Source organism: Phoenix dactylifera, chromosome 8 (assembly GCF_051530095.1).
Source record: "Phoenix dactylifera cultivar Ajwa chromosome 8, Ajwa_hap1_PhDact_Kaust_v1.1, whole genome shotgun sequence".
NCBI lineage: Eukaryota > Viridiplantae > Streptophyta > Magnoliopsida > Arecales > Arecaceae > Phoenix > Phoenix dactylifera.
Window position 1 is genome coordinate 258121 of NC_143197.1, and position 24904 is coordinate 283024.

At 44.1% G+C, this 24904-nt stretch overlaps 3 protein-coding genes across 5 annotated transcripts; 2 read left to right on the plus strand and 1 right to left on the minus strand.

Moving 5' to 3' along the window:
- The first annotated feature begins 5383 nt into the window (after positions 1 to 5383).
- On the plus strand, positions 5384 to 7400 carry LOC103722644 (myricetin 3-O-rhamnoside 1,2-glucosyltransferase UGT709G2-like). Its single transcript, XM_008813275.5, has 2 exons — positions 5384 to 6078; positions 6195 to 7400. The coding sequence occupies exons 1-2, from the start codon at positions 5544 to 5546 to the stop codon at positions 7157 to 7159; spliced, it is 1500 nt and encodes a 499-aa protein (XP_008811497.3). The 5' UTR covers positions 5384 to 5543; the 3' UTR covers positions 7160 to 7400.
- A 1912-nt stretch (positions 7401 to 9312) lies between these two features.
- Positions 9313 to 10173, plus strand: LOC103700370 (copper transporter 3-like). The gene has a single exon (XM_008782316.5). The coding sequence runs from the start codon at positions 9436 to 9438 to the stop codon at positions 9925 to 9927; it is 492 nt and encodes a 163-aa protein (XP_008780538.1). The 5' UTR covers positions 9313 to 9435; the 3' UTR covers positions 9928 to 10173.
- Positions 10174 to 16582: 6409 nt separating this feature from the next.
- On the minus strand, positions 16583 to 19382 carry LOC103722645 (uncharacterized). Of its 3 annotated transcripts, XM_008813276.6 has the most exons (5): positions 18752 to 19382; positions 18356 to 18676; positions 17939 to 18227; positions 17548 to 17655; positions 16583 to 17424 (listed from the first exon to the last, which is right to left on the minus strand). In XM_008813276.6, exons 1-5 carry the CDS (start codon positions 19049 to 19051, stop codon positions 17294 to 17296), a joined length of 1149 nt encoding a protein of 382 aa, XP_008811498.3. In that variant the 5' UTR covers positions 19052 to 19382; the 3' UTR covers positions 16583 to 17293. The 3 variants fall into 3 exon arrangements, with proteins under 3 accessions (XP_008811498.3, XP_008811499.3, XP_038980052.2); XM_008813277.6 differs by lacking the exon at positions 17548 to 17655 and having other exon boundaries at positions 16775 to 17424; XM_039124124.3 differs by lacking the exon at positions 16583 to 17424 and having other exon boundaries at positions 17554 to 17727; positions 18752 to 19353.
- Positions 19383 to 24904: the final 5522 nt, after the last annotated feature.

A 24904-nucleotide genomic window follows, 5' to 3' on the forward strand; every position in this document is an offset into this window, starting at 1 on the left:
ACCATTCAAGCAGCTCCACCTCGAAAGAGCACTTAAATTGCATGAAAGTTATATACATCCACACTTAACTGGTATGTGTTGCACAGCACAAAGCACAGCTGAGACTGCACATGCAAAGGAATAATGAACACGTGCGGCAAGATAGGAAACAACGCAATCCATCCAGCATTAAAACATTAATAACGCTAGCAATCAAACATTCCCATAAAGTATAAGGTAACATTCAGGATTTTCAAAAAGAATTGCTCTAAATTCTCGGTTTTTTGCAGAAGACAAATCTTGATCATGAATTGGTTATGACCCTCGAACAACTAGAATAATACTTGAAACACGAGTCCTGCATGCAGAAGCTTCCGCTTCTCCAAAAGAAGTAGAAGTTCTACCGATAGTCTCCATGCATATCTTCCTCCATAGTTGCAAAGAAACAGCGATCCCTACAATAGATGCATGCAAAATCAAAAAAAAAGTGTAGAAGCATTGAGTAAAATGTTAAAATCACCTCTTGTCCTAAAAGAGGAAGATTTATTTATAAATTTTATATTTTCTTACACTCCTCACATGGGGGTCGGACTTTCTTTTAATAGATGAGCCCAATATGTGATATTTTCTTAATAATGGAGTTAAAAAATGCGGAGATAGGATTGAACTCAGAACCTCTGCTCTGATAGCATATTAAAATCACCACTTATCCTAAAAGCTTAAACTGATAGAATGAGGTAGATTTATTTACATATTTTATAGTTTCTTACGTAAAGAATCCGGAGGAAAGAAAGACGAGAGAAGGAGAGGATAATTCCCCGAAGCCTCGCGAGCGATGTAAAACGTCATCTCTACCTAGGGCACCCACTACCTAGGGCTATTCCATGTGTTAGCCCAGGAATCTGAGAGGAGTCCTCCCTTTCTCTCCGGGGAATTTTGGCTGCCAGGAGATTGGGAGGAGATGGAGGCCTACTGCCAGAAGACCCAATCAACACCAGGAGAGCACGCGATAGAATCATAGAAAGAGCCTGCTGTGCCAAGGTTCTTGCTTTTTCTTGTTAGCATGTGTGCAGTCGCCCCCGCCTGCAGGCCTGCGACGCCCGGCTCTCAATGCTATAATTTCAAGGACCCGGACAGAAAGACCATTGCTGTCCCTTCTTGATGACATGGGTTCGTGTTTTTTTAGTAAAATACGTGTTCGTCGCTTTGGCCGCCCCTTTAATGCATGTCCGTGGCCCAGAATCTTTTGCGATGGGCAGTTCATGGATGATTATCAACAATGATGTACCGTATATAATACTACAATATTCTGCGTCGCAAACCATGCACCGCAGAGAATCTATTCTAACATCAGGCTGCTGAATAAGATCTGGATTCCTTCTGTGATCCTGCCCTGCTTCTTTCCCCATCATAGGTTATGAAATCCCGATTTAGGCAAGATACACATATTCTTAACCCCATGAATGTTAATGATTTGGATGCTGGCATGCATAGACTATGGATGAGTGTTTGAAACCTTGGATAACTGCTAATGCCTTTTTTTCCCCCGGTCCTTTTCAATAACCGAGCTTGTTGGGATCACCCTATACGACGCTTTACCTTGCTTTGGTAAGGGTGCCTTATCTCAATGATACGTTTTATCGAATTCTTCGCTCTCAAGGGAACCAGTCCATCGCAAACATCCATGGAATTGCATTCAACTCTACCTAAACTTTAAAATGGAAGGTTTCCCGTCACACTTTTAAGAGAATCCTAGGAGCAAGGGAGTGAGGATAGAGCACAAATCTTCTATGGTACATGGACCGTATCACAGAATAATATATAGCTACGATGACAATTATCATAGATGGATAGTCATCAAATATCGTACAAATAATATCATATATGATGCATTATTTGATAGTCACATACGGTCCGCATCATTTGATAGTTGTTCATCTTTTGATAGCGGCCATACAAAAATGCATAGCATCCTATAGTGCTAACCGTGTAGAGGATATGCCCTCTTTGGATAGGTGCTGGATACTCATGAAGTTGTACTAGATTTAGGATTTTGCGAACCATCCAATTCGATCAATCCAATTTTATTTTACAATCTTCATCAAACTATGTTGCTAATAACTTATTTATATAAATACAGTAAATATTTTTTTTTTTGATGAAGATGCGTATTAAATAAAATGGAATACAATATCATGGCATTTAGGTCAAAGCATCAAGGAACGCAAGCACGTTTCAATTAACATTCATTATGTATCTATGTGCGAGTGTATCTAGACTCCAAAAAAACATGTTTGACTAATATTTTCAATCCACTTTTACTGATAACAAAATATTTTTAGTTAATTGATAATACATCTAACCACAATATCAGAGAATATGGTGAAATGATGAGAAAAAATATATCCTGCGCTAAAAAAATAAAACTTGACTTATCTAATCTAACTCTGCAAGATCTGCTGAAATTTTAGATGGTGTTATTCCAAAACCACCGTCCTTGGTAGAGAGGGAGAGCAAAATATGGAAGAGAAATTGCCCAATTGCCTTGTGTCTGTATGTGCGACATGAAAATCATTCCCATATATTTGGTAAATATGAATATGAAACTTTTTTTTAAAAAAAAACGTAGCCATTGGCATAATTTATGAAAATTGATGATGATTACACACACAAAAAAAAGATTGATTTGTAAGTTACTGTATCAAGGTCTTGTAATCTCATAGGTCATTTGGTATAATTGATGGCATATCTGCTTGATGTGTTTTTGCAAGTGCAATCATATCACAAAAGCATTGGGATCATGATACACCTGTATTTGAATGAGTTAACCAAGGGACTCGATCATTCTCATCAAGTCTTGCTAAATGAATTGAATGTCCTATTTGTGAACAGAAAGTTGTGATGTAAAAATAGTTAGATCTAAAATGCCTTAACGCTCATTTTCAATGTTCCACCTTCTCATAGCTAGGTGAATAATTTTTTCTAAATTTAAAGTAGATGTCCTCCTAGGAATACACTCCAAGTCGGAAGTAATTTAAGAACTCTTTGAACTTTAGCACTTCCAATCACAAATCAACACCAATCAAACAGAGCACAAAGCAAGCAAGTGGACATTGCTTGAGATGTCCCAATTGGTGGTTTGCTAGTCAAATACTCTGTCATTATGTGATTAATATGGATGTTGTGCGTCACAATGATTCATTTTAATGAAATAAATTGTTGCTGGAAATTGGACCCGGGGGCCGCCGTGAAGCCGGGGAAGGAGGGGCTTCCGCCGCAGGGGCGGCGATCGACGGCGTGCCGACTGGTGGCGTCCTCCTGGAGGGGCTGAGCTCCGCCGCTGGGAGGGTGGTCGACGGTGCGCCGGCTGGTGGCGTCCTCCTGGAGGGGCAGAGCTCCGCCGCCGGGAGGGTGGTCGACGGTGCGCCGGCTGGTGGCGTCCTCCTGGAGGGGCAGAGCTCCGGCTAGGAGGGGTGGTCGACGGTGCGCCGGCTGGTGGCGTCCTCCTGGAGGGGCAGAGCTCCGCCGCTGGAAGGGTGGTCGACGGTGCGCCGGCTGGTGGCGTCCTCCACTGTGGGGTGCGAGTCCTGCAGGAAGAACCGGTGGCCGGGCTCCCCGGCGCCGGTCCTCCGATGCCTAAGTCAGAGGGGGCAAATATGTGGAGAGAGCGGGGAAGAGAGTATGTGGAGAAGACAGAGAGAATATTTGGATAAAATCAAGAGGATCAGTTTCCTCAATTGTCTGTGTTGTTTACTTCTTTCCACCCGGTCTAGGAGGGTTCTCTCCGGCTTCGGGTTTTTCCTCCCCTTTTTGGTCCCCCTTTCCTCTTCTCCCCAGGTTCCCTTTTATAGGAGGATTCGGTTACCTGGGAGGTGACAGTAGGTTTGTCCCGTTCTATAATAATTGGGCACGATTTGGCCCATTAATGGCGTGATGGAGAACGGGACCGGATCAGACCGGAATCAGGGAGTTGTCACGGTCGATCGGACCTGTTGAAGTGGTTGAACCGCCGGTCGTGGTGGGCCTGGGGTCTGTGGATGGTAAGTGCATTTATTACCGAATGAACCGGTGGTCAGGGAGAGCCATAAGCTCTGATGGTTCAGTGATCCGGAGATCGTCTTGGGCCGTGTTCATTAAATGACTGAGTGCATCGGAGACTTGAGGGAGCCTCGTGCATTAATGGCAGGTCGTGCTGAATACCTGCGGAGATCTTATGCCTTGATGGCTTGAAGATAGCGGCAGGTTATAGTGGAGTTGTCAGGTCCCTTAGAGGGTCAAGCGAGAGTTGAATTATTTGGTAAAGGCATCGGCTCGGCAAGGGTGCCGAGCCGAGCTGGTCGCCCAATGGGGCATCCTGTGGCGGGGTTGCTTGAGTACTCCTGGTCGGCGCCTTCTGGGCGAGCACCTCCTAGCCGAGCGCCTCTACTTGGCGCTGTCTCTGGTCGGCGCTTTCTACTTGAGCGCTTCTTTGGTCGGCGTCCGCTGGTCGGCTCTTTCTAGCCGAGCATCCCTACTTGGTTATTTCGGTTGGGCGCCTCTTGGTGCTTTCTCTGGTCGGCGCTCTCTACTTGAGCGCTTCTTTGGTCGGCGCCCGCTGGTCGGCTCTTTCTAGCCGAGCATCCCTACTTGGTTATTTCGGTTGGGCGCCTCTTGGCGCTTTCTCTGGTCGGCGCTCTTTGGCCGAGCGCCTTTCCGGTCGGCGCTCCCTAGCCGAGCGCCTCCGTGGTGATGACTTGGGGTTTTTCCCCCAACATAAATAATGTAAAAGAACTCATTTATAGACGAGACATGTATTGTTGCTATTGTATCTATTTATTTTAAAAAAAAAACACATAACTCTTAGCCAAAAATAAAAAAAAAAACACATAATTTCAATTGGAATAAGCCAATACATCACGTATGATTAGATTATAGCCATTCATCATGCGAGCCTACCTGTCCTATAAAAATGATGACACTTATTAGATGCAAACAGAAAAATATTTAGATTGTCGGGGATTGCACAAAAAATTGAATTTGACACGGATATTGCAAACATATTCAAAAATTTTCACCGTGCATTGATCATATCATGGATCATGACTTTCCACAGGACGCGATCCATCCGTGGCGATGCATAATCAGTCTTATACGGCACCGATGGTCCATGACGTTGATTAGCGTAATGGAGCTCCCCTGTGCATGAAACAAATTAGATCTTCATCATCTGGTCCGGCCGCCGTTGAAAAGTACCACATGAAGGAGGACAATTCCCTCCCGGCAGTCTATGTAGGTGCGTTTTTGGATTTCATTTTTAACATAAGGCCGGATATTATCCTTGCATGAATACAACCATGAGAATCTGAGGACAAGAGGTCCAGAAGGAACAGCACAAATGTAGAAATTCAATCCCCGTCCTCATCGCTGATGTAACGTTCTGCTTGTTTTATACGACGTTCCAAAAATTAACCCAGAGCAATTGTTGGAAGAGGAGTTTATCTTCATCATCATCAACAACAACAACAACAACAAAAAAAAAGAGGTCCCCCAAGTGCTCGACGACTCACGAAAAAAAGAAGTGCGAGATGGACGTCGGGAATCCGATCGAGATGCCGAAGGACTCGACCGCGCATGTGCTGATCTTCCCCTTCCCAGCTCAAGGTCATGTGAACTGCATGCTCAAGCTGGGCGAGCTCCTCACCAAGACCGGCCTCCATGTCACCTTCCTGAACACCGACTACAACCACCACCGCCTCAGCCGCTACTCCGCCGCCTACGCTCTGCTAGCCGAAAGTCCGAGATTCCGCTTCGAGTCCATCCCCGACGGCCTCGCCGATGAGGATCCCCGGTCGGTCCTTCATCTGATGGACCTGGAGGAGTCTTTGAGGGTTCGGTCCGCCGTCTTGTACCGCGAGCTGTTAATCAAACGTGGCCGCAGAGATGATGGAAAATGGCCGCCGGTGACGTGCGTCATAGCGGACGGCATCATGACGTTCGCCGTCGACATCGCGGAAGAGCTGGGAATTCCGGCGATCGCTTTCCGAACGGTCAGCGCGTGCAGCTTCTGGGCATACTTCCGTCTTCCCCAGCTCTTGCAGAGCGGGGAGCTCCCGTTCCCAGGTATGGCTAAATGCTAATAGAACAGATATGGAAGCACCCGGTCGTGTATTCTTCTTAGTTTTCTAAAAGAGGCAGTAAACAACGATTCACTACTCTGGCGTATATAAAACTGGCAGATGAGGCGGACCTGGACGAGCCCGTCCGGAGCGTGCCGGGGATGGAGGCTTTTCTAAGGCGGCGAGATCTTCCGAGCTTCTGTAGACTGGCAGGGGATCGGACGGACCGCACCTTCGAGTTCGTGACAACCGTGACCGCTAACACGAATCGGGCGAGGGCGCTCATTCTCAACGCCTTCGAGTCCCTGGAGGCCACCGCGCTGTCGCACGTGCGCTCTCACTTTCCCGTGACCTTCGCCGTCGGACCGCTTCCCGCGCTGCTGAGATCGTACCGGTCCCGCTGCCCCAGCGACCCGGCGGTACCTCCCGCTTCCTCCATGCCGTCCGCCACTCTGTGGGAAGAGGACCGGACCTGCATGACGTGGCTCGACTCCCAGCCGCACAAGTCTGTGGTCTATGTTAGCTTCGGGAGCCTCACGCTGGTGTCTCAGGAGGCGTTCCTCGAGTTCTGGGTGGGGCTGGTCAACAGCGGGCAGCGGTTTCTATGGGTGGTGAGGCCCGATCTGGTAGGGGAGGAGGGAAGGCGGTGGGAGGAGATGCTACCGGTGACGGAAGAGGTGAAGGTGGGGACAAAGGAGAGGGGTTGCCTTGTCAAGTGGGTCCCGCAGGAGGAGGTGCTGGCGCATCCGGCGGTGGGGTGCTTTCTGACTCACAGTGGATGGAATTCAACTCTGGAGAGCATAGTGGCAGGAGTGCCGATGCTCTGCTGGCCATTCTTTGCGGATCAGCAGATTAACAGCAGGTTCGTCAGCGAGGTGTGGAAGGTGGGGCTGGACATGAAAGACTTGTGCAGTAGGAGCATAGTGGAGAAGATGGTGAGGGAAATGATGGAAGGGCCGAGGGCCGAAGAGTGGAGGAGGTCTGCGAAAGAGATGGCGAAGATGGCAAGGGAGAGCGTGGCTGAAGGCGGTTCTTCCTACACAGACTTTCGAAGGCTGATCTCTCTGATCACGCATGGTGCTTAGAGACAAATTAGGACCATGCAGCCAGGGCTGTGTATCACGAAATCTTACGCAAGTAAGTTGCGCAGGCGCTGTGTATCTCTCCTGTTGCCGCCGGTACCGTACCATACAGATCAGGCTATCAACAGTAGGACGCAAGGAATAATTGCACATCAAAATACCACTTTAGTTGTATGAGATTGACATGTTAATTCAGCATTTCTCCAAGAAAATTGATACCACGCTGTCTTGAAAGCGAGTTTAAGTTTTGTTCTCAACTTTCTCCTTCTAGAGAAGCCGATTAGCGGACCATCCGCATCGAAGAGCCAAACAAACGGAGACCTCGTCTCTATCTCCATCCAATGTATGCAAATCGACACGCTAATTGGAGATTTACTGTTATCATAATTTTAGAATTCACGTGCGCCGCCTATAATTTTTTTCATTAATATAATTTCGTATCAAGTTATATTATTTTTTTATTAACATTATTTTATTAAAATGATTTTAGAGATCACATAATAACTTATATCAATTAATAGTATTTTTCATTGTTAATGTAATCTTATATCAGCCTATATTATTTTTTTTTGTATTAAGTATGTACACAAGTATACATAATATCTGAAATGTATCGGATACAATGAAATAGAGAAATAGAATCTTTTTCTCTCTCTCTTTTCTCTTGTTTTTCTCTTTTGTTATAAATATTGTAACATGGTATCAGAGCCATTGATCACTTAACTTACTGCCATCATCTCTTCTGCCTTTGTTGTGGTCATCGTCGCCATGTCGAGAAGCTTTGAAAACTCTCGTTGCCAATTTATCGATCTCTATTTTCGGATAAATCAACATCCGAAAATTCTCTATTTTTTGGTAGATTCGCAGATCCTCTATTTTCTAATGAATCAATATTGATCTAATTAGTAAATCTATATATCTTCTATTTCTGGTAGATTACTATCCGAAGATTTTTTATTTTTTATGGATCCACAGCTCCTCTTTAGTGATTTTGTTTTTAGTTTCAGATCTTCGGTCATCTCTTCTCATCGTCACTCAGCCCAATTCTCTCTATCTCCAGTTTTATTTGTTGTCTTCAATTCCTTCACCTCCAGTTTGAAGCCAATTGCTCCTCTTTCATTGTGCCTCCGTCTATAAGAATCATTGATCTTCGGTTGCCTTCTCTTTGAGCTCTGTTCTTTTTGCATCTATCATCTTATACATGTCTTCTCGCTGCCGCATCATCAGACAAGTTAATCGACCACATCGACAGACATGTCAGTCAGATATATCAGTTTATTATATTGACTTTTAAGTTCTCGCTGCTATAATAACTCATGTTTTGCCACATCGGGCTCTATGCTGCTACGTCAGCTTTGATCTACCACCTTGTCAGTCTTTTCTAAGTTGTTATGCCAACTCTTAATTTATTACGTCAGCTTCTTAGCTGTTATAATAGTTCGTGTTCTACTACACTAGGCTCTATACTGCCACGTAAGTTTTTGATATACTAGCATGTCAGTCTATGAGTTGCTATGTCAACTTTTAAGATTCTATTTCAGCTCTTCATCTAGTACATTAATTTTTCGATACATTCGTGATTCGGTTTCCAAATTCAAGTTGATACCTATAGTACCATCTTGAGTTTAAAGAGGATGTTAGTATAATCTTAGAGATCACATAATAATCTGCATTACCAATAATATTTTTTTATTAGCATGATTCTGTATCGATTTATATTATTTTTATTGATTAGCATGATTCTGTTATAAAATGATTTTAGAGATGATATAACAATTTATATATGTTAGTAATATTTTTTTATTATTAGTGTAATTCTATATCAGCTTATATTATTTTTTTTAATAATATATATATATATATATTGAGATGTATCAAATAGGATAGGATGGAGAAATAAAATTTTCTGTAATCTCTTAACATTTAGAGTTCGACCTCTTTCGTTGCCCGACCAGAAAACAGTCACGACAATCCAGAAAATCTCATCGGAATTCTCCTTTTAAATGCCCGTATAAAAGTTTCCACGCGGTCATCATCCAGGAAGGTTCCAGGCAGCTTCGCCAGTCAATAGCAAGCAACTGTCTCCCATACCTGTCGTTTTTCCTTGGCCTTTACTATGTCTGCGGTGATACGTGTCATTACCTCAGCCTTGCCCCGAGTCCCTCTCAGGTCACACCTCACACCGCCCACCACAAACCCCAGATGAGATATCGATCATCTCTCTTCTTAATTATATACACATCTCCTCTTCTGTTGGCTGCTGAAGGGGGAGATTGGCAATGGGCAGAGGAGGCGTCATGCAGGATGGGATGGGAGGGACGACTCCTGCAACCATGCCCGGTCATCACGATAAGGGTGGCGACATGGCGATGCACATGACCCTCTTCTGGGGGGAGCGCGTCGAGGTCCTCTTCTCTGGCTGGCCCGGCGACCAAGGCCTCGGCATGTACCTCCTCGCCCTCCTCTGCGTCGTCGCTACCGCCTTCCTCGCCGAATACCTCTCCGACCATCTCTCCCAGGCTGCTCCCACCACCGCCACCGGCAGCAGCCGCCGAATATCCACCGCCTTGCTGCCGACTTTCCTCCATGCCGTCCGGATGGGGCTGCTTTACCTCGTCATGCTCGCCGTCATGTCCTTCAACCTGGGTGTCCTCATCGCCGCCATCGCCGGCCATGCCCTCGGCTTCCTCCTTTCAGCAAGTGGCCTGATCTACAAGCGGGCTCGGCCCGGTAATGGGGAGGCCCCTGGCAACGATGCCACCAAGCGTTAAATTTTAGCTTTCCTTTTTTTTTTTTTCTTTTTCTTTTCCTTTATTATAAATATTCGTTTTTTTTATATCTTCCTCGCAACACATGCTTGCTTGTGAATAGTGGGTGGAGGCTTGAGGGGAGGGCTCTGGTTGTAGCGAACTTTGTTGGAAACTTGAGAGGAGGGCTCTGGTTGCAGCGAACTTTGTTATCTGGCAGAAGCCATCGCACTTCCAGTGCTGAAATCGAGGAATATTCCTGTTTTTGCAGCGTTTCCTTTTATGTTTGGGTCTCAATATGCACGGCCACTTGCTTCAAATTTTCGACATCCCTTAAATCTTGGCTGAAGAAATTGTTGAATGGTTCTCCATAGAGACGTCCGTGCAAACTGAACTGGGACAGCAGAGAGGATGCAACCTTTTCTTTTTCTTCTTTCTTTCTTTCTTTCTTTCTTTCTGAAACGAAAGCATCATATATATATATATATATAACGTGTATGGATATAGCTAAAAAGCCCAAAAAGCAGTACATTACGAAGGACAACTCCATCTCTGCTAATCATAGGTGATTTTTGGAATGGTTAGCTATAAAGGAGGCTATCCTGTTCGCAATTCTATTCGTCTTCCTGAACCGAGGATCGGCTTTCACTCATACATAGTTTATATGTACTCATCTGTCATGGATACAGATGCACTGAGGAGTGAAGACACTTTCATAACCTATCTCTAGACCAATTTACCTATCCTTTTATGGCTGTAATCGGACCACTGTTTGATGCTCATCACTGTGCAGCGCATTTTGGCGAAAGTTGGATACAAAAGCCAGTGAATAGATCATGCAAGCAATGGCTGCTAATCTAATAAGACCAGATTCTGTACCTGGTGTTTTATAAACCACCAGGACCTATGAGACCTAATGGTTTATAAACTAGTTGGTACAGCATCTAGTCTTATAATTTTCTGTTAGATTAGCAACTACTGCTTGCATGGTGGATTTAATAATCCATTAGGAACTCTTTTTTCTCTTTTCTTTTTTCTTTTTTGAGGACAGAGATGTTGACCCATCGGAATTCATGAAAATGTGAACTATTTGCTCGCATACGTATCGATTTGATAGCCTACGGTGCACTGCTTGCGCTGTCAAACAATTGCATTACCATCCACCTGAAGGAAATTTTGTGCAAACCAGGTCACGTCTGGGTCATTACCAAAATTTGAAAATCTAGCCATTGACGTAACAGTATGCTGCGTCTATGTAGTCCGCCAACCGCGAGGAATCTTCTACCAGCTGGCCGTAAATGTTATCAGCTTCAAGAACGCATGCTACTCCTCCATTTGAATTGCTTTCCTCGCTTGCATCTCCATTTTCTGCGTCTCGCGTCTCAACTTCATGTTTTATTTCACCTCGAACTCTTGTCATCCCCTGAATCAGTTCCAACTACTGCATTTTTCCAGGTTTCTTGTCCAATAGGCTTTTGAACTGCTTCCTACCTTTCCTCACTTGTTTTACGAAAAACATTCATGAATAACTAATGCAAACATAAAAATAGCTGCATTATCTGGGTGGGGTTTTACAAAAGCACTGCCAATGCTTATCATCTGAAGGATAATACTTGAATTTCTATTTGCAAATGTTTAATCAACACAATTAGATTGCTACACATTAAACATTAGATGTCTAGTTTTTTTTAATAAAATAAGAAGAAAAAGAAAAGAAACAGAAACGAAAAATAAGCAAAACAAACTAATTCAGAATCTCTCTGAACTCCAGCTCGAGCAGGCCATGCCGCACATCAGTATAAAGATTTGAATGTACTCGGTTTGCATGATGGATCTAGGACCTCCCTTGAAAATTAATGAAAATAACTAAGAGCCAAGTGATATTACATCTATTCTCTGCATCTGGTCGCAGGCTGCCATAGTTAGATGTCATGAATTCTACATGCATCATGAAGAGATAATACGTTAAAATCAAATTATAGAGGAAACATTCAAAATAATGGGGCAGTTTTCATACAAGATTATGTTAGATTCTTTTAGAGACAGCACAATCAGTTGGGAATCGGATAATTTGGCTAATGGAACCATATCTAGGATAAAGTGTAACTTCTATTCTCTTCTTCTATTAGGTTAGATAGGAAATAAAGAAGTTACTTGGATGGATTTACATAGATTATCTTATTCTTGAATTCAAAGATTTGTCCTGCCTCATCACCCTGTGCATGTAAATGAATATATTCCTGAACAACCAGTAAGTATTTTTTTTAAAAAAAGAATCTATGATTATGGCAAAAATTAATTAAAGACTGGCATCAAAATGGTTTAAATTAAATTACTACCGTCAAAAATGTTATAACATGATGGCTATCCATGCAATGAGGTCAGCACGAACAACTTGTAGAAGAGAAAAGCTTGGAACGAATATAAAGTTCTTGACACCGAACAGAGCCTCCATGTCATTGGTTCAGAATGTTGCAATTCACAGGTTATTCTTGAAAAGCAACATATCTTCATAACAAGGGGAGAAAAACACCATAGTGATAGAAGGGCAGTGAAGAACCACCTTTGATATTACATAAAGTAAATGATAAACTAACAAATAGTAGAAAGGTATCCTCTGATTGAGTCATCTAATAGCTTATTTTTCATGCCGATGCATTGGGCTGTACATATGCGAGAAACCAATTAAGCGGCTTTCACTACCAAAGGAAAATTGACCGATCGCTGATATGGTAACAATTCTGTTCAAAAGAAAATAATCAGTAAGATGAAATGCCGAAACATGTAATCAAACAAGTGGAAATGCACATCAGATTTTTCCGAATGGGCCCTCGAATGATCAGGATCATTCCTTGTACGATACTTACCGAGTCATTCGAAGGCCTTTTTGGTTAACCATAACAATGCAAATTATTAAACTTTAAAAAACATTAGGAAATCCCAAATTGCAGTTAGCATTTTTCCTGACTTAGCTTGATGTATTAGTAAAAGATTTTAGAAGTAAAGTACATCGGTCATTCTAATAATTATTCCAAGACAATTGAGGACGGTCCGTGCAATCAAAAAAGTAATATAATGCTCTTTTAAATTTTCAGTAATATACTTTATGCTCACAAAGTTCTTCCAGCTTTTGGCAAAGTGCGGGACAAAATTCAAAGTCTCATTTATTGCTTCAGGACCTCTCCATCTTGAATCGGTTCTCCAACTGGCCAGCTGATCCATTCGGTTCAAAAAAGACTAGCTAAGTTTCTGTTCTTTCCTTTTCTTGCTCCGTGGAGATGCTGCAATCTTTGTTTCATTATTTTGCTTTGTTAACTCTCTCTCATTTCTCTGTATATTCCTTACCTTCTAAGTCTGTTCTAATATCTACTTTCAATTCTTTAATAAAAATTCGGTGGATTACGGCTTCTGTGTAGCCTTAGCCTCCATTTTAATCACACACATGCAAAAAAAATACAGTAACCTTGGATTTTCTTTTCCTGGTATTTGCAAAGAGAACAACAAACCAACCTTCCTAAACAATGTAGCACCGTAAAGATGATGGAGTTATACTTCAATGGATCGCAAAGCTCATCGGGTGTTCCAGAACTCAAACGCTTGCGGCAAGCTGAAGCAAGGCATGCTTAGGTTTTTGTGGTACGACAGGTTATTAGACCATCACACGTCCATGAGTCGATAACCTCATGATATATTTGCACGAATTGTCTTGCTTTCAATTTTGTTTTCCCTTGTCTACCCAAATCTCAATCACAAATCTTAAAACAGCATTCTGAGAAAATAAAAGGCATTTACTAGATTGGCGAAGAAGGGCAGCCTCTGCATGTACATGACTAATTTGCCCTCTGTCAACTTACGTGCAACGCACATTTCAGGTATGGTGTATTCAACAGAGAGAATCGACCAAATGCCGATTCGACAAAAATTTAGCGTCTGCCCGTGAAACAACACACATTGAACGCTTCGCAGGTCTCCGGGGTTGCTTATACTTCCCCTTGCATTGTAGCGCTGCTCCTTCCATTGTTGCGTGGAGTTAGGACAGCCACCGGCAACCCTTCCATCCAATAAATCATAACAGTTTGCTCCGACGAGAAGCGGTCCCAGGAATAGAGTAAGCAAGCCTCCACATAAAACAGGGCCCCACCACAGCAGCAGTTTAAAATCCAGGCCCCACGATAGCTGTATACTTGCAAAGCCAAAGCAACGATCCGAAAACACGGAAAAAACCAAGCAGTTTCCTGAGAGCTTAGTGTTCCAGCTTTTTCTTTGTGCTCCTTTTTCTGTTTTTGTTTTTTTTTGGAGCTTGCTCCCCTGTTCTAAGTGTACTAAAAAAAAAAAAATCCAGCAGGTTCTCCCTGTGCGTTCAGAAACCCAAACAGTTATTCAGTAAACGATCGTCTCCTCCCCATTTATTGCTCAGTTGTTTCTTCGATAGGCACATCTGGAAGTACACATCTTCCGTCTTGAAGCGATGAATAATAGATTCAATACAACTTTTATTAAATTTCATGAAAAAATTCCACAAGACGAAGATGAATTTTTTTTTTTTTGGGCATTCTTTCATTTTAAAATTAGGCTACTGTATTGTTCTAGTTGAAGCCGGCTTGATCCAGGTGCCGTGCAAAAGAGAATACAGGAGGACTCCGTGGAGAGCTGCCCGCATCGTACAAGGCTGCGATTCAGAGTGGAATGTTGTATCAAATAGGGCCGGCCAAACTCTTAGGCGGCTGAGGCGGTCGCCTAAGGCTCCGGCCCAAAAAAAGCCCGCCGCAAGAAAGGCCTCAAAGATAAAACAGAAAGAAAAAAGGCCCCCTTTAATAAGTTTGCTTTAGGCCAACCCACTGCACAGAAGGCCTCAAAGACAAAATAGAAAGAAAAAAAAAACTCCTCTTAGTGTGTTCGCCTTAGGCCCCCAAATGCATTGGGTCGCTCCTAGTATCAAAGGCCTTGGCTCGCGATCTAGAGCTCCACCCTCAAACATGTATCAATCAAAAGCAATTTTTTTTTTTTTTTGGGTACACCGGCAGCTCACACTAATCTCACATGAGCATTGCTTACAAAATCAAAAGCCAAAATGCTTCACAGTTGCAGAGAAACAGGTACACTTGGGGTCCAAATTATCTCTCCAGAGTAATGAGCATCAAAGGAGGTGATCCAGTCAGTAACTTTGTTCGTCTTTCGGAACATATGCACAGTCTGAAAAACGTCACACTCCTGCAGTAAGCATCGGATGTTCTTTAAAATCAGATGGTCGGTGACCCTCGACCCCTCATGTAGAATTTTCTCACCCGCCTCCACTAAGTCTCTCTCTAGGATAATGCATTGGGCCTCCAAAACTCGCCTCGCATAGGAGATACCCTCCCATGTGGCCCTGAGTTCCGCTCGTAGAACATAAGGCTTAAAGATGCACCGCCCCCCTGCCGCAATCAGCCTGGACTCGTGATCCCTAATCACAAAGGCAACACCAACGCCTCCACCAGCGGACAAACTACCATCAAAATTCACTTTGAAATGGCTAGGGGGTGGGGGTTCCCAAGATGTGAGCACATATCTAGACGCTAAAGCAGTGGAAGGAGAGATCTAGATGTTCCTAACCAACTCAGATGAAACAGTCACAGTAGCCTCGGTGACCTCCTTGGCCAAACAGATATCTTTATCTACCACAATCCTCAGAGGGGCGCTCCTACTCTCGAAGTTGTTCCTATCCAGCTATATATGATAAGCCATAAAGGCACCATCAATGCCCCAATTGGCAGAACGTGGAGCCCGAAAGGCCGACCTTAAGTACCGGAGCAAATCCTCAGCAAACTTAGTGAAGCTCGACAGAGAAAAAGAGGCATATCGCTAAACCTAAACAGCCTATGGGCACTGTAATAGAACATGACTAGCTATGAGTGATCTTCGACAGCCAGAGAGATCCAATGCGCAGTGCAGCAGCCAGTCACCAAATCCCATGGCTGTCTAGCTTCGAGGAGGCCCGTGCATGACTGGGTGCGGAGGCCCAGTACGCCGCATTCTGCGCACCACCAAACCATAGCGAAGGGGATGACCAAATTTCACAGTTAGGCCCACAAGCAAAACAAGTTGAGCGTGCAATCTAGAGACTCCACCAACCTGCAGTACGACACCAGATCCAAAAAATCGGGGAACGCGAACCGTTTGATCACATGACGATCATCAATCCCTGTACTGCAGCCGGAACCTCGAAACGTAAACATCCATTTCATAGCCACTATTTTCGGGTTCGCAGGGGAGAACGTGCAGCCAACTCATGAACACCATCATATAAGACAAAACTTTCCATTTTCGCGCGAACTTATCCCTGCTTCCACTGCACGCTTTCCCACACCTACCGATCCCTCTGCCACTGCATTTTTTTTTTTTTAAAACGAATAATTTAAATTAATCAAGTATAAATACATTCGTGGGAAACCACTGCACATCTCTGAGAACAGATACGAAGCAACTTTCGGTCGTCTTTATACCATAATTTTATTATTTAATTAGCTAGAAAAGGAGAAATTGACCGGGTCAAACAACAAAGTGCAACAAACGCGCCGGTCCAAAGGAAACAAAAGGGGCATGCATAAATAAAAGTCGGAACAATAGGCGCCCATCGCCAAAAAAAAACAAGAAGCCCCCGACCCCATGCTCAAGCGACCATCCCCGTCACGTCTTCTCATACAACAATAAAGAAGCACGTTCAGGCTTCAGATACATTTATTATTTTCTTTTGGGAAAACCCCCAGATGGCGCATAAAACCAACCACGCCGGACAGTGTATAGATTCCATTCGGGGGGTTGACCGGCCCATGCTGATGCCGTAGCGCCGTCTCATCCCATGGGCCCTAAAAGCGGGGAAGCACCAAGAACATATGGTGAATTTAATTTTCATGAAGTAATACATAGAAACATTTTTTCCCAAAAATACATAGCTTGATAAAACTTGTAGCAGCCCACACTATCGCATATGATCTTCCTAACTCCATCCTCCAACCAATATACAAAAGAGAGAAATTATAACAAAAGACAAGTTACAAACGAGGCATCTTTGCTTATTCCTCAAGCTCATGTGCTTCTGCAATGAGAGAATTGGGGCAGGCTTGGCGAGCACCAAGGTAAAACTTCAGAGAAGCGGGCGTGTTATTGGATAAGCACCCTTTCCTAATTGTTCTCCAAATTATCCAAAAAAAAACATGACTTATTTCTTCCATCCCTCTTCTGCTTCCATTCCCCACACTGACGCAAAGTACTCGAGATCTGTGACTTCCCAGGACGCACGACCACCACCCCCAAATGCAATAACAATGTTCCAGGACTACTAAAAGCAGCACCAGATGCTGCTCCTCCAAGCTACCTGCTGCAAGAGGTGCCACCATCAGCACGCAAGAGGTCAGTAGTGGCGAGGGTTAGCACGTTCCTTCCTGGGGAGACGTATATCATGGCTCGTGACGGCCGGCGGCGGGGGACGGAAGTCGTTCCGGTTCCGCTGGGAAATGGCAGTGCTGGCCCAGCCAAGAACATCTGCGACAATAGAAGGAGACCGCTATTAGCGAAGAACGGCCCTCTCAAGTCGAAGCACAGTGATTAAAATCTCATAATAATCGCATGAGAATTCCCAGTTTTTTTTGGATAAAAGGTTCTTGCCATGATCAACAACAAAGCCATCCGGAGAGCTTTGCTGGGCTCCCAATTCTTCCATATTCAGGTTCAAAGCCTGAACCACTCTTGCCGGAAGAAGCACAGTCGAGCAAGCTGATCATAACCAATAAATTAGAAATATGTGACCTTAAGCAGACGTTTTACCGACAAATTTATGTGTGATTCCTGATGAAAAGTAAAACATTAATAAAAACATGCCACCAGCCGACAGAAACCACAATCATAAATAATACAAAATTGATGAAGAGGGAAAAAAATATTGAGATTCAACAACACCGATTAAATCTAAAATCCGGAACGGATATATCAATCTAACAATGATTAAACAGGAGATCGACGGTAGTCTCCGTCCTATTGATTGCCGGTGCTATCATACCTGGCTTCTTGCTCGACTCGGTTGGGGTGCCGACTCTCCGAGGCAAGAAAACACCCGTGCCGGTGGACTCCTTTTTAGCGCCGGCACCAGTCAGGAAAACCGCCCTCATCCCAGAACCGTGTTGGGGTTGCTGCCGCGACTTCTGAAGAGGCGGCCACGCCGAAGATGGCAAGCCAAGAGGCCGCCGCTCCCCACCGTAAACCCCACCGCCGCCCCTTGCTCTGCTCTGCCTCCCCCATGCTGCAGAGAGCGGCTGCTTGATTAACTGCTGTTGCTTCAGATGACAGAGCTACAAGAGGATGCAAAAGATGATCAGACAAAAGGTTTTAAACCGAGAACACCAAGGAACAAAACTTTCAAGGAAAAGAGGAGGAAAAAAAAAAAAAAAAACAAGAGGAGAGACGCACGCAAACACACCTGCAACTGCTGCTGGGTGAGAGCTGGAGCGTGGTAATAACCAGTGCCGGGGGCGTTGGAAGCGGCCGAAATCGGGGGAGAAGGCTTCCACAAGATCCCGCCGCCCTGATAGCTGTGATGGTTGCCCTGGTCGTTGAGCCCCCTCATCCGCGTCACCTGCTCCGCCGCGGCGTAGAGCAGATCCCAGGCATCGTCCTGTTGCTGCTCTAACGGAGTCGAAGGCGGCGACACGCGCAGCGACAGGCCGTTGGGGCTCCCCTTCCCGGAAGCGGACCAAGGGCTCAGAGTAGACTGTGGTGAACCGGCCATGACTTCCCGTGCCTGCGCAGCAAATCCAGAAAAGAACTTGATGCGGAACGTCTAATAATATATGTATAGATGTTGGAGGATAGATACCTTTGCGTTGTCAGCTGCAAGTCCTGGCGTATCGTTGGCGTCGTCGTCCTGGAGGAAGGACTGAGCCATCTTTTGGGTTAGCCCGGCCATGTAGTCCTCCTCGTCGCTCTTGGTCTCGGTGGTCGCAGAATCCACCGGAGAGCTCGGATTCGAGTCGGACGCGGGACAAAGGTCGGCGGAGAAGCAAGTCTCCGCAACCTCTGCTTCCGCCTTTCTGGTCCCGACTCCTTCGAGGAAGAAATCGTCGCAGAGGAACTCGGACGGAAGGAAGAACTCAGCGTCCTCCATATCCTCAGCCATATCGGGAAGTAAGCAAGAAAGCTCGGTCGCTGGTCTGGTCGAAGGGCGAGGAGAGATGCTAAAAACAGCAGGGGAGGGGCAGGGTGGGCATGACTCCGCAGTTGCGCAGTTGTGCTGGTGGGAGAAGAAATAATAATAGCCTACACTCGCGGGCTTCCTCTCCTCTGGTTCCCACTCGCCTGGAGTTGGGCCCCTCCCAAAAGGAAAGCAGGGAACAAACCGAGATGCAGGAAAGCAAGGGGGCTTGGTCGCCCCTCTCGCTCTCTTCTTTCTGGAGGCCGAGGAGAGAGAAAAGGAAGGTCGTACCCAAAAGAAGAGGGAAGGAAGGGAAGGTGTCAAATAATTACGAACAAGAAACCGAATAAATGAAGAAAGTTACCTCTGCCTCCGTCTCGGTTCTGCACACTTGCACATTGACCAACCTAACCTGTCCTCCCGTTGAAAAGCATGGCCGTTACTTCCAAAACCTGGCATTTCAGAGATGTTTTGAGTCGCATGGTTAGTAAGACTTTTAGGAACTCGTAAAAACAGCAGGGTTTTTCTCTACTAATGATCGAACAAAGGAAGGCAAAATCAGGGTAAGAATTGGGCCGGTCAACTTTCGCGCTGCTGCATCTGTTTTAGCCTCAGCAGGTGCGATGAGCCCGGCAGCCTTTTTTGTTTTTGATGAGGGGCGAATGTTCCGCAAATACCAACGCGACAGAAAAAGACAAAAATCATGCTGCTCGACCGTCTATTTTCCCTACCGTTGCTTAGACCACCATCTTACTCTTATAACTCATTATATTCAAAGCTTTGCACGACGAATTAGGTGAGGAAAAAAAATTGCAAAAAGAAAAAATCAAGCGAATCTTTTTTTTGTTCGTATTTATTAATAGAGAGGAGACGATAACGTGTACGGAAGAAATTAGAATCCGGTTTCCGGCGCGAAAAGAATCTAAACGCTCCAGATACGGCGCGAGGCAGCCGTCTCCCTCCCTCTCTCTCTCTCTCTCTGTCTCCCCACTGCCAAATTGAGATAAAACCGAAACCGAAATTACCAAATTACCCCCGAGATCCCATTCCATCCCCTCCTGGGCAACCTGGCCGTCCGTTCCAAGTTCCAACCGTCGCGGCATCTGAGATCGCCTCACCGCCTGGTGAGCTCACCACAAACAAACTAACATGAAATCCGGTCAAGTTTGATGGTACATGTATCTCTTTCCGAGGCAGACCAGTCTTCCCTTCGCCGCCGTGGATCATGTGCCTGGACCCTGGATTGCTCGCAAACCGCCTCGTTCTTAGAATCTTGAATCTAGAGGTGACGTGGCAGCTGCGGAGATTCACTCAGGAATCAGGATAACCGTTGCCTGTCGCGATCGTGGTTCTGCCGTTGCTGAGATTTTCCTGACCTTGTCCGCCACGATCGCTTCACGGAAAGGCGCCCGATGCTCGTGGCACTTTAACCAGGCTACCGGTGGCCGACGGCGAGGACCAGGTCCCCGTTTTCCGTGGACGCCACTCTGGCTTATTGAATCCAGTTAAACATCTACCTCAAGCTAAAAACGAAAAATTTAAAATATTTATATAAGAATGAATTATGAACCTTTCTCTAGGGCTAATTCATAATCCATGCACCAAGCAAATAAAAAAAATGTATGGTTTTAATGATAATAGTACATTAAAATACAGGATAAAGCATCTAAATAGTATTAAATTAAAAAATTATTTCGTCGAATACTACCTATACATGTTAAAATATGCATAAATTGATAATTAGTAGGTTTGAATAATCAAAATACAATTTAATATTATTTCATATATTTATTTTTATATTCATTTAATGCGTAGGCTACCTTTTGATTTGTTTTGATATGTTTTGTTATATTAGATGATGCAATGATTATGAAATGGATCTAATCCGAATTTTTTTAAAAAATAATTTTTTCTAAAATAATAAAATTCATCAATTTAAAATTATATCGGTGGTTTGAAAAATGTGTGGATGGATCGTAGGGGCCCGTACTTCGCTGTCTCACAAACGACAGCACGGGTGGAAGTGGGTTAAAGAATTTTTTTTTTTTTTTTGAAAAAGTCCAGGTAAAGGAAAGTTTGTTCTCGTATTAAGAAACTTAAAAATATTCGGTTTCGATTGATGAGGCGAAGATAGTGGAGGGGAGGGCATTTTTGTCCACTGGCCAGCCTACACGGTGGCCATGGCTGTTTCAGCTGGCTCCTACTTCAGATATAAAAAGATATGAAAAATAGTAACAATATAAAAGGCCAACAACTCCACTTGGATTTTTTCCCACCGAAAGTGGTCGCCGAGGCAAAGGGCCGCCGGCCCCCCACTGCAGTTCAAAATTTAAGGAAGACGGATGCGGTTAGATCGATGGAATGGGCGCTGTTGAAATGGAGCCGCAGGCACTTGGTTGCCGATTTCCAGCCAACTTGCGTTTTCTGGACGTGCATGCAATGTGTTTTTCCTGCAGCGAGCCTGCTAGGAAATTTTAGAAGTTGCAAGACACTTGATACCTGGTTCGTGAGATACAAGAGCACCAATCGATCTACACGAAAAGGAAAAGCATTGACCGATAATCTGGAGGATGCTGATGGATCCATACGATAGATGAAGAATGTTTATTTGCATGAAAAAAAGAAAGAAAGAAAAAGGCCGCCAAGTTGCTCTCTAATACTTAAATCATGAAGAGGTGGAGAAACAAAGGAGAAGAGAGATTAAAGAGTGTGTGTCTTGTATAAATTCTTCGGGTCTTAAGCCCTTTATATAGATGAGGAGTTCCAATCTAGCTGGAATTAAATCCTAGAGTCTAGAGTCGAATTAAGAGTTGTCTCTCGGTCTCCCTTCCTTATCTGGATCTCCGCAGGAATTTGAGCAACTGAATAGATCTCCTTGATGCCATGTATCAACTTATCGTTGGGTGACCAGATTTGGGCCATATCAGCACCTAACCTATTTGCCTTGGTGAGTTCTTGAGTGTGCATAACTATGAGATAATCTTTTCTTAACTAATTATAGCATCTGGGTAGTTAAAGACATGTCGGGCAACATGATGGATTCCCTTTTATATTTGGATCCTCTCCACCTTGGAACGGAAGTGGATGTGTCTTGAATGCATCAGAGACCACCCATGTGATATGGATAGCCATGATTATATAAATCAGACCATCGAGTTCGATCTCTGAATATAAGAGAATTCAACTATTTTCTTTTTAGCTCATTGGACGGTCCACCATCCTATCTCATCCATAGAAGAATCATTTATTTTAAACGTCAAGGACGATGACAATTGTTGAAGAATAATATAGTATTGCTCCGAATAGTTTAAGAATTCTTATGGTACTTATATTTTGTTAAGTCAATTTATTTAAAAGCCTAGATTTTTAGATAGAAATATCAAAGCCTACCGAAACTTCCACATTATCACTTATCGATCCATATGTTGTTCTTCGTTATAGGTTTTGTCCCTCGGGCTTTACACGGTGTTAAAGAACAGCGTAAATTATTAAAATTTTCTTGAGATTAAGGATAAATTATACTTACACCTAATAATTTGAAAAATCTACACTTAAATCTATAAAGTTTATTTTTATCTAACATTTTAATTCATAATTTAACAGAACGTTAGTCAAGCCATTAATTTTAGATGAGACCTATATGCTATGTTAGAAAAATTTTAAAATGATTAAAACAATTTTAAGTGAGATAATAGCCGCACAAAGATATACAATGTAAAAGAAATCGGTGAAAATAACAAAGCGTCGGTCCATGGCGGCACCGCCTTTTTGGAGGGGGATCGTGTACAAGGCTGAAGGCCTCTCTCTCTCGCTCACTTTTTTTATAGGATGAAGAAGGAAGGTCTTGAAGCAGGGAAGCGAGGCTTCAGAGCAATGTCCGCTGGCTTCTTCTTCCTATTCTCGATAATGCAGGGCTCTGATTGACCCTTGAGCCTGCTTGAATTATCGCCCGATATCTATCTTCTAAAACCTTTTCGAGTTGGGAGGCAAAGGCAAAACGATAGAAGTTATCACAAAAGCAAGTCAGCTGCGATGCCCACCTTACGAGGCCTCTTTTCGTTTCGGGATTTCTGAGCCCTATCATGATTTCTGCTTTTCTTGCCTTGCATACAATTAGAATGACTGATGAGCTGAGTTGGGTGCATCCTGGTTGCTGCTCTGCATTAGCTTAGAAATTAGCTTGGGAGGTTTGAGACCTGCAAGGGATTCAAAATGTCAACACTTTATATCATCGAGGTCAATAGAGAAAAATACCGTCATATTAGTCTTTGGAGTTCGAACAGTTCAGTTAAGTTTTATTCGGTTAAAATTGTTTTCATCTTGTTCGACCACAAAGGTGGATATTACTTTTTGATTGATGCAGTGCTTCGAAACCACAGTCAATAAATACTTGATTAGGACGTGGTGCAGCATGCGTGATGATCGCGCATGGATGGCAGGTAGATAACTGAAGAATCACCAATCATAATATGCAGCTTGACATTAGTTGGCATCATTCATCATCCTTGAAACATTTATTTTGATATGTCGAACAAAACCTCAAGTCTTCAGGCGCAATAATATGTTATTATGACTATTTCAGATGGCGGACTGGACTTCTAATTAAAACCACAAAGCAGTCTCTTGTGTATTAAAATGATCTTTTTATAATATAAGCGAATTCAGTCAAACACAAAGCGCTTGCTGCACTGAAGCACACTCATCAGATTGACATGTTTACAATGTTCGCAGGCACCTGGGAGCACACTATACATGTATCAAGGCATATTGATTTCATTTAAACGCCTAGCAGTAAGGCTTAAGCAGGAAACCGGAATATACATGACCTCATGGACACGTAAATCCGGAGGCTGCAATTTTTTGCAGCTGGAACACAAGGTGCGATTAGCTTTATGTTTTGGCATGGTGCAAGCTTTTGGTTGCATAGAAAGTAAAACGACCGAGAGCTTTTATCGCAGTTGCACTTAGTTCTATCTGCAATTTTTCCCTGTCCTACGAGATTCCGCTTCTTCTCCTCTACGTTGCTGTCTTATTGGGAGCGAGAGGGAGAAGAGAAGATGCTTTCTTCGCAGCACGGGTAAACATGCGCCTGGACCATCCTTTTTCAACCGAAGAATTCCAATCTCCACCTCCAGATCGAATACTCAGGCCCGCCCAGCCTTTCTCCAGGTTTGCTCTGCCAGGGCTGAGAAATCCTGCCAGGGAGCTCTCGGTCGGTCGTCGTCGAAGTAAACATCTCCCCAATTTGTTTGAAAACCAAATCAAGAGAATTAAAGAAGAAGGTTTTCTTTCATGTGGGGTTGCAACGCGTTAGGTGGAGAGCGATGGAGGCGGCGGTGCACGAAGTCTGGCCAGGATTGGGTGCAGGACGTGTCGCACGGAATCACGGCTAGGAAAGATTCTGGATTCAAATTTTTGAGATTGATGAGTCCGAGCTGTCGTCTTCCGACGTGGAAATCGGCTATTGATTGTTGGGGACCGGGAGAACCTTTGAATCGTCGACCGCGTGCCACCCAGAAGTAGCTCCTGTTTGACTCGACCCGCCTCCCTGATTCCTAGTCCTAATAATAATTAGAAGAAGAAGATCCAATTTGTTTTCTGGTCCGATTATAACAGGGACTATTAGAGAAACGTGAAAGGCATAAACAGTAGTGTCACTCTCTGTAATGGACCAGGACCAGCCAGACCTATCACCAAACCAACCGCTATCATTTACACAAGGTCCGCTGCTGGGTTGAGCGGTGACGAACCAATAATCACAGCACGGACCACCGCTAGATTGCTGTCATATCACCTTGATTGGCACCTTATTAAGCTGGTTGTGGCGTGCGTTTGATC

What these genes read in the sequence shown, in the direction of transcription:
- LOC103700370 (XM_008782316.5), top strand. Translation starts at nt 9,436, where the DNA reads ATGGGCAGAGGAGGCGTCATGCAGGATGGGATGGGAGGGACGACTCCT.
- LOC103722645 (XM_008813276.6), bottom strand. Translation starts at nt 19,051, where the DNA reads ATGGCTGAGGATATGGAGGACGCTGAGTTCTTCCTTCCGTCCGAGTTC. An exon ending in TCACCCAGCAGCAGTTGCAG is followed by an intron (nt 18,228 to 18,355) that starts GTGTGTTTGCGT and finishes ATCCTCTTGTAG; the next exon opens with CTCTGTCATCTGAAGCAACA. An exon ending in CGAGTCGAGCAAGAAGCCAG is followed by an intron (nt 17,656 to 17,938) that starts GTATGATAGCAC and finishes GGTTATGATCAG; the next exon opens with CTTGCTCGACTGTGCTTCTT.
- LOC103722644 (XM_008813275.5), top strand. Translation starts at nt 5,544, where the DNA reads ATGGACGTCGGGAATCCGATCGAGATGCCGAAGGACTCGACCGCGCAT. An exon ending in CGGGGAGCTCCCGTTCCCAG is followed by an intron (nt 6,079 to 6,194) that starts GTATGGCTAAAT and finishes TAAAACTGGCAG; the next exon opens with ATGAGGCGGACCTGGACGAG.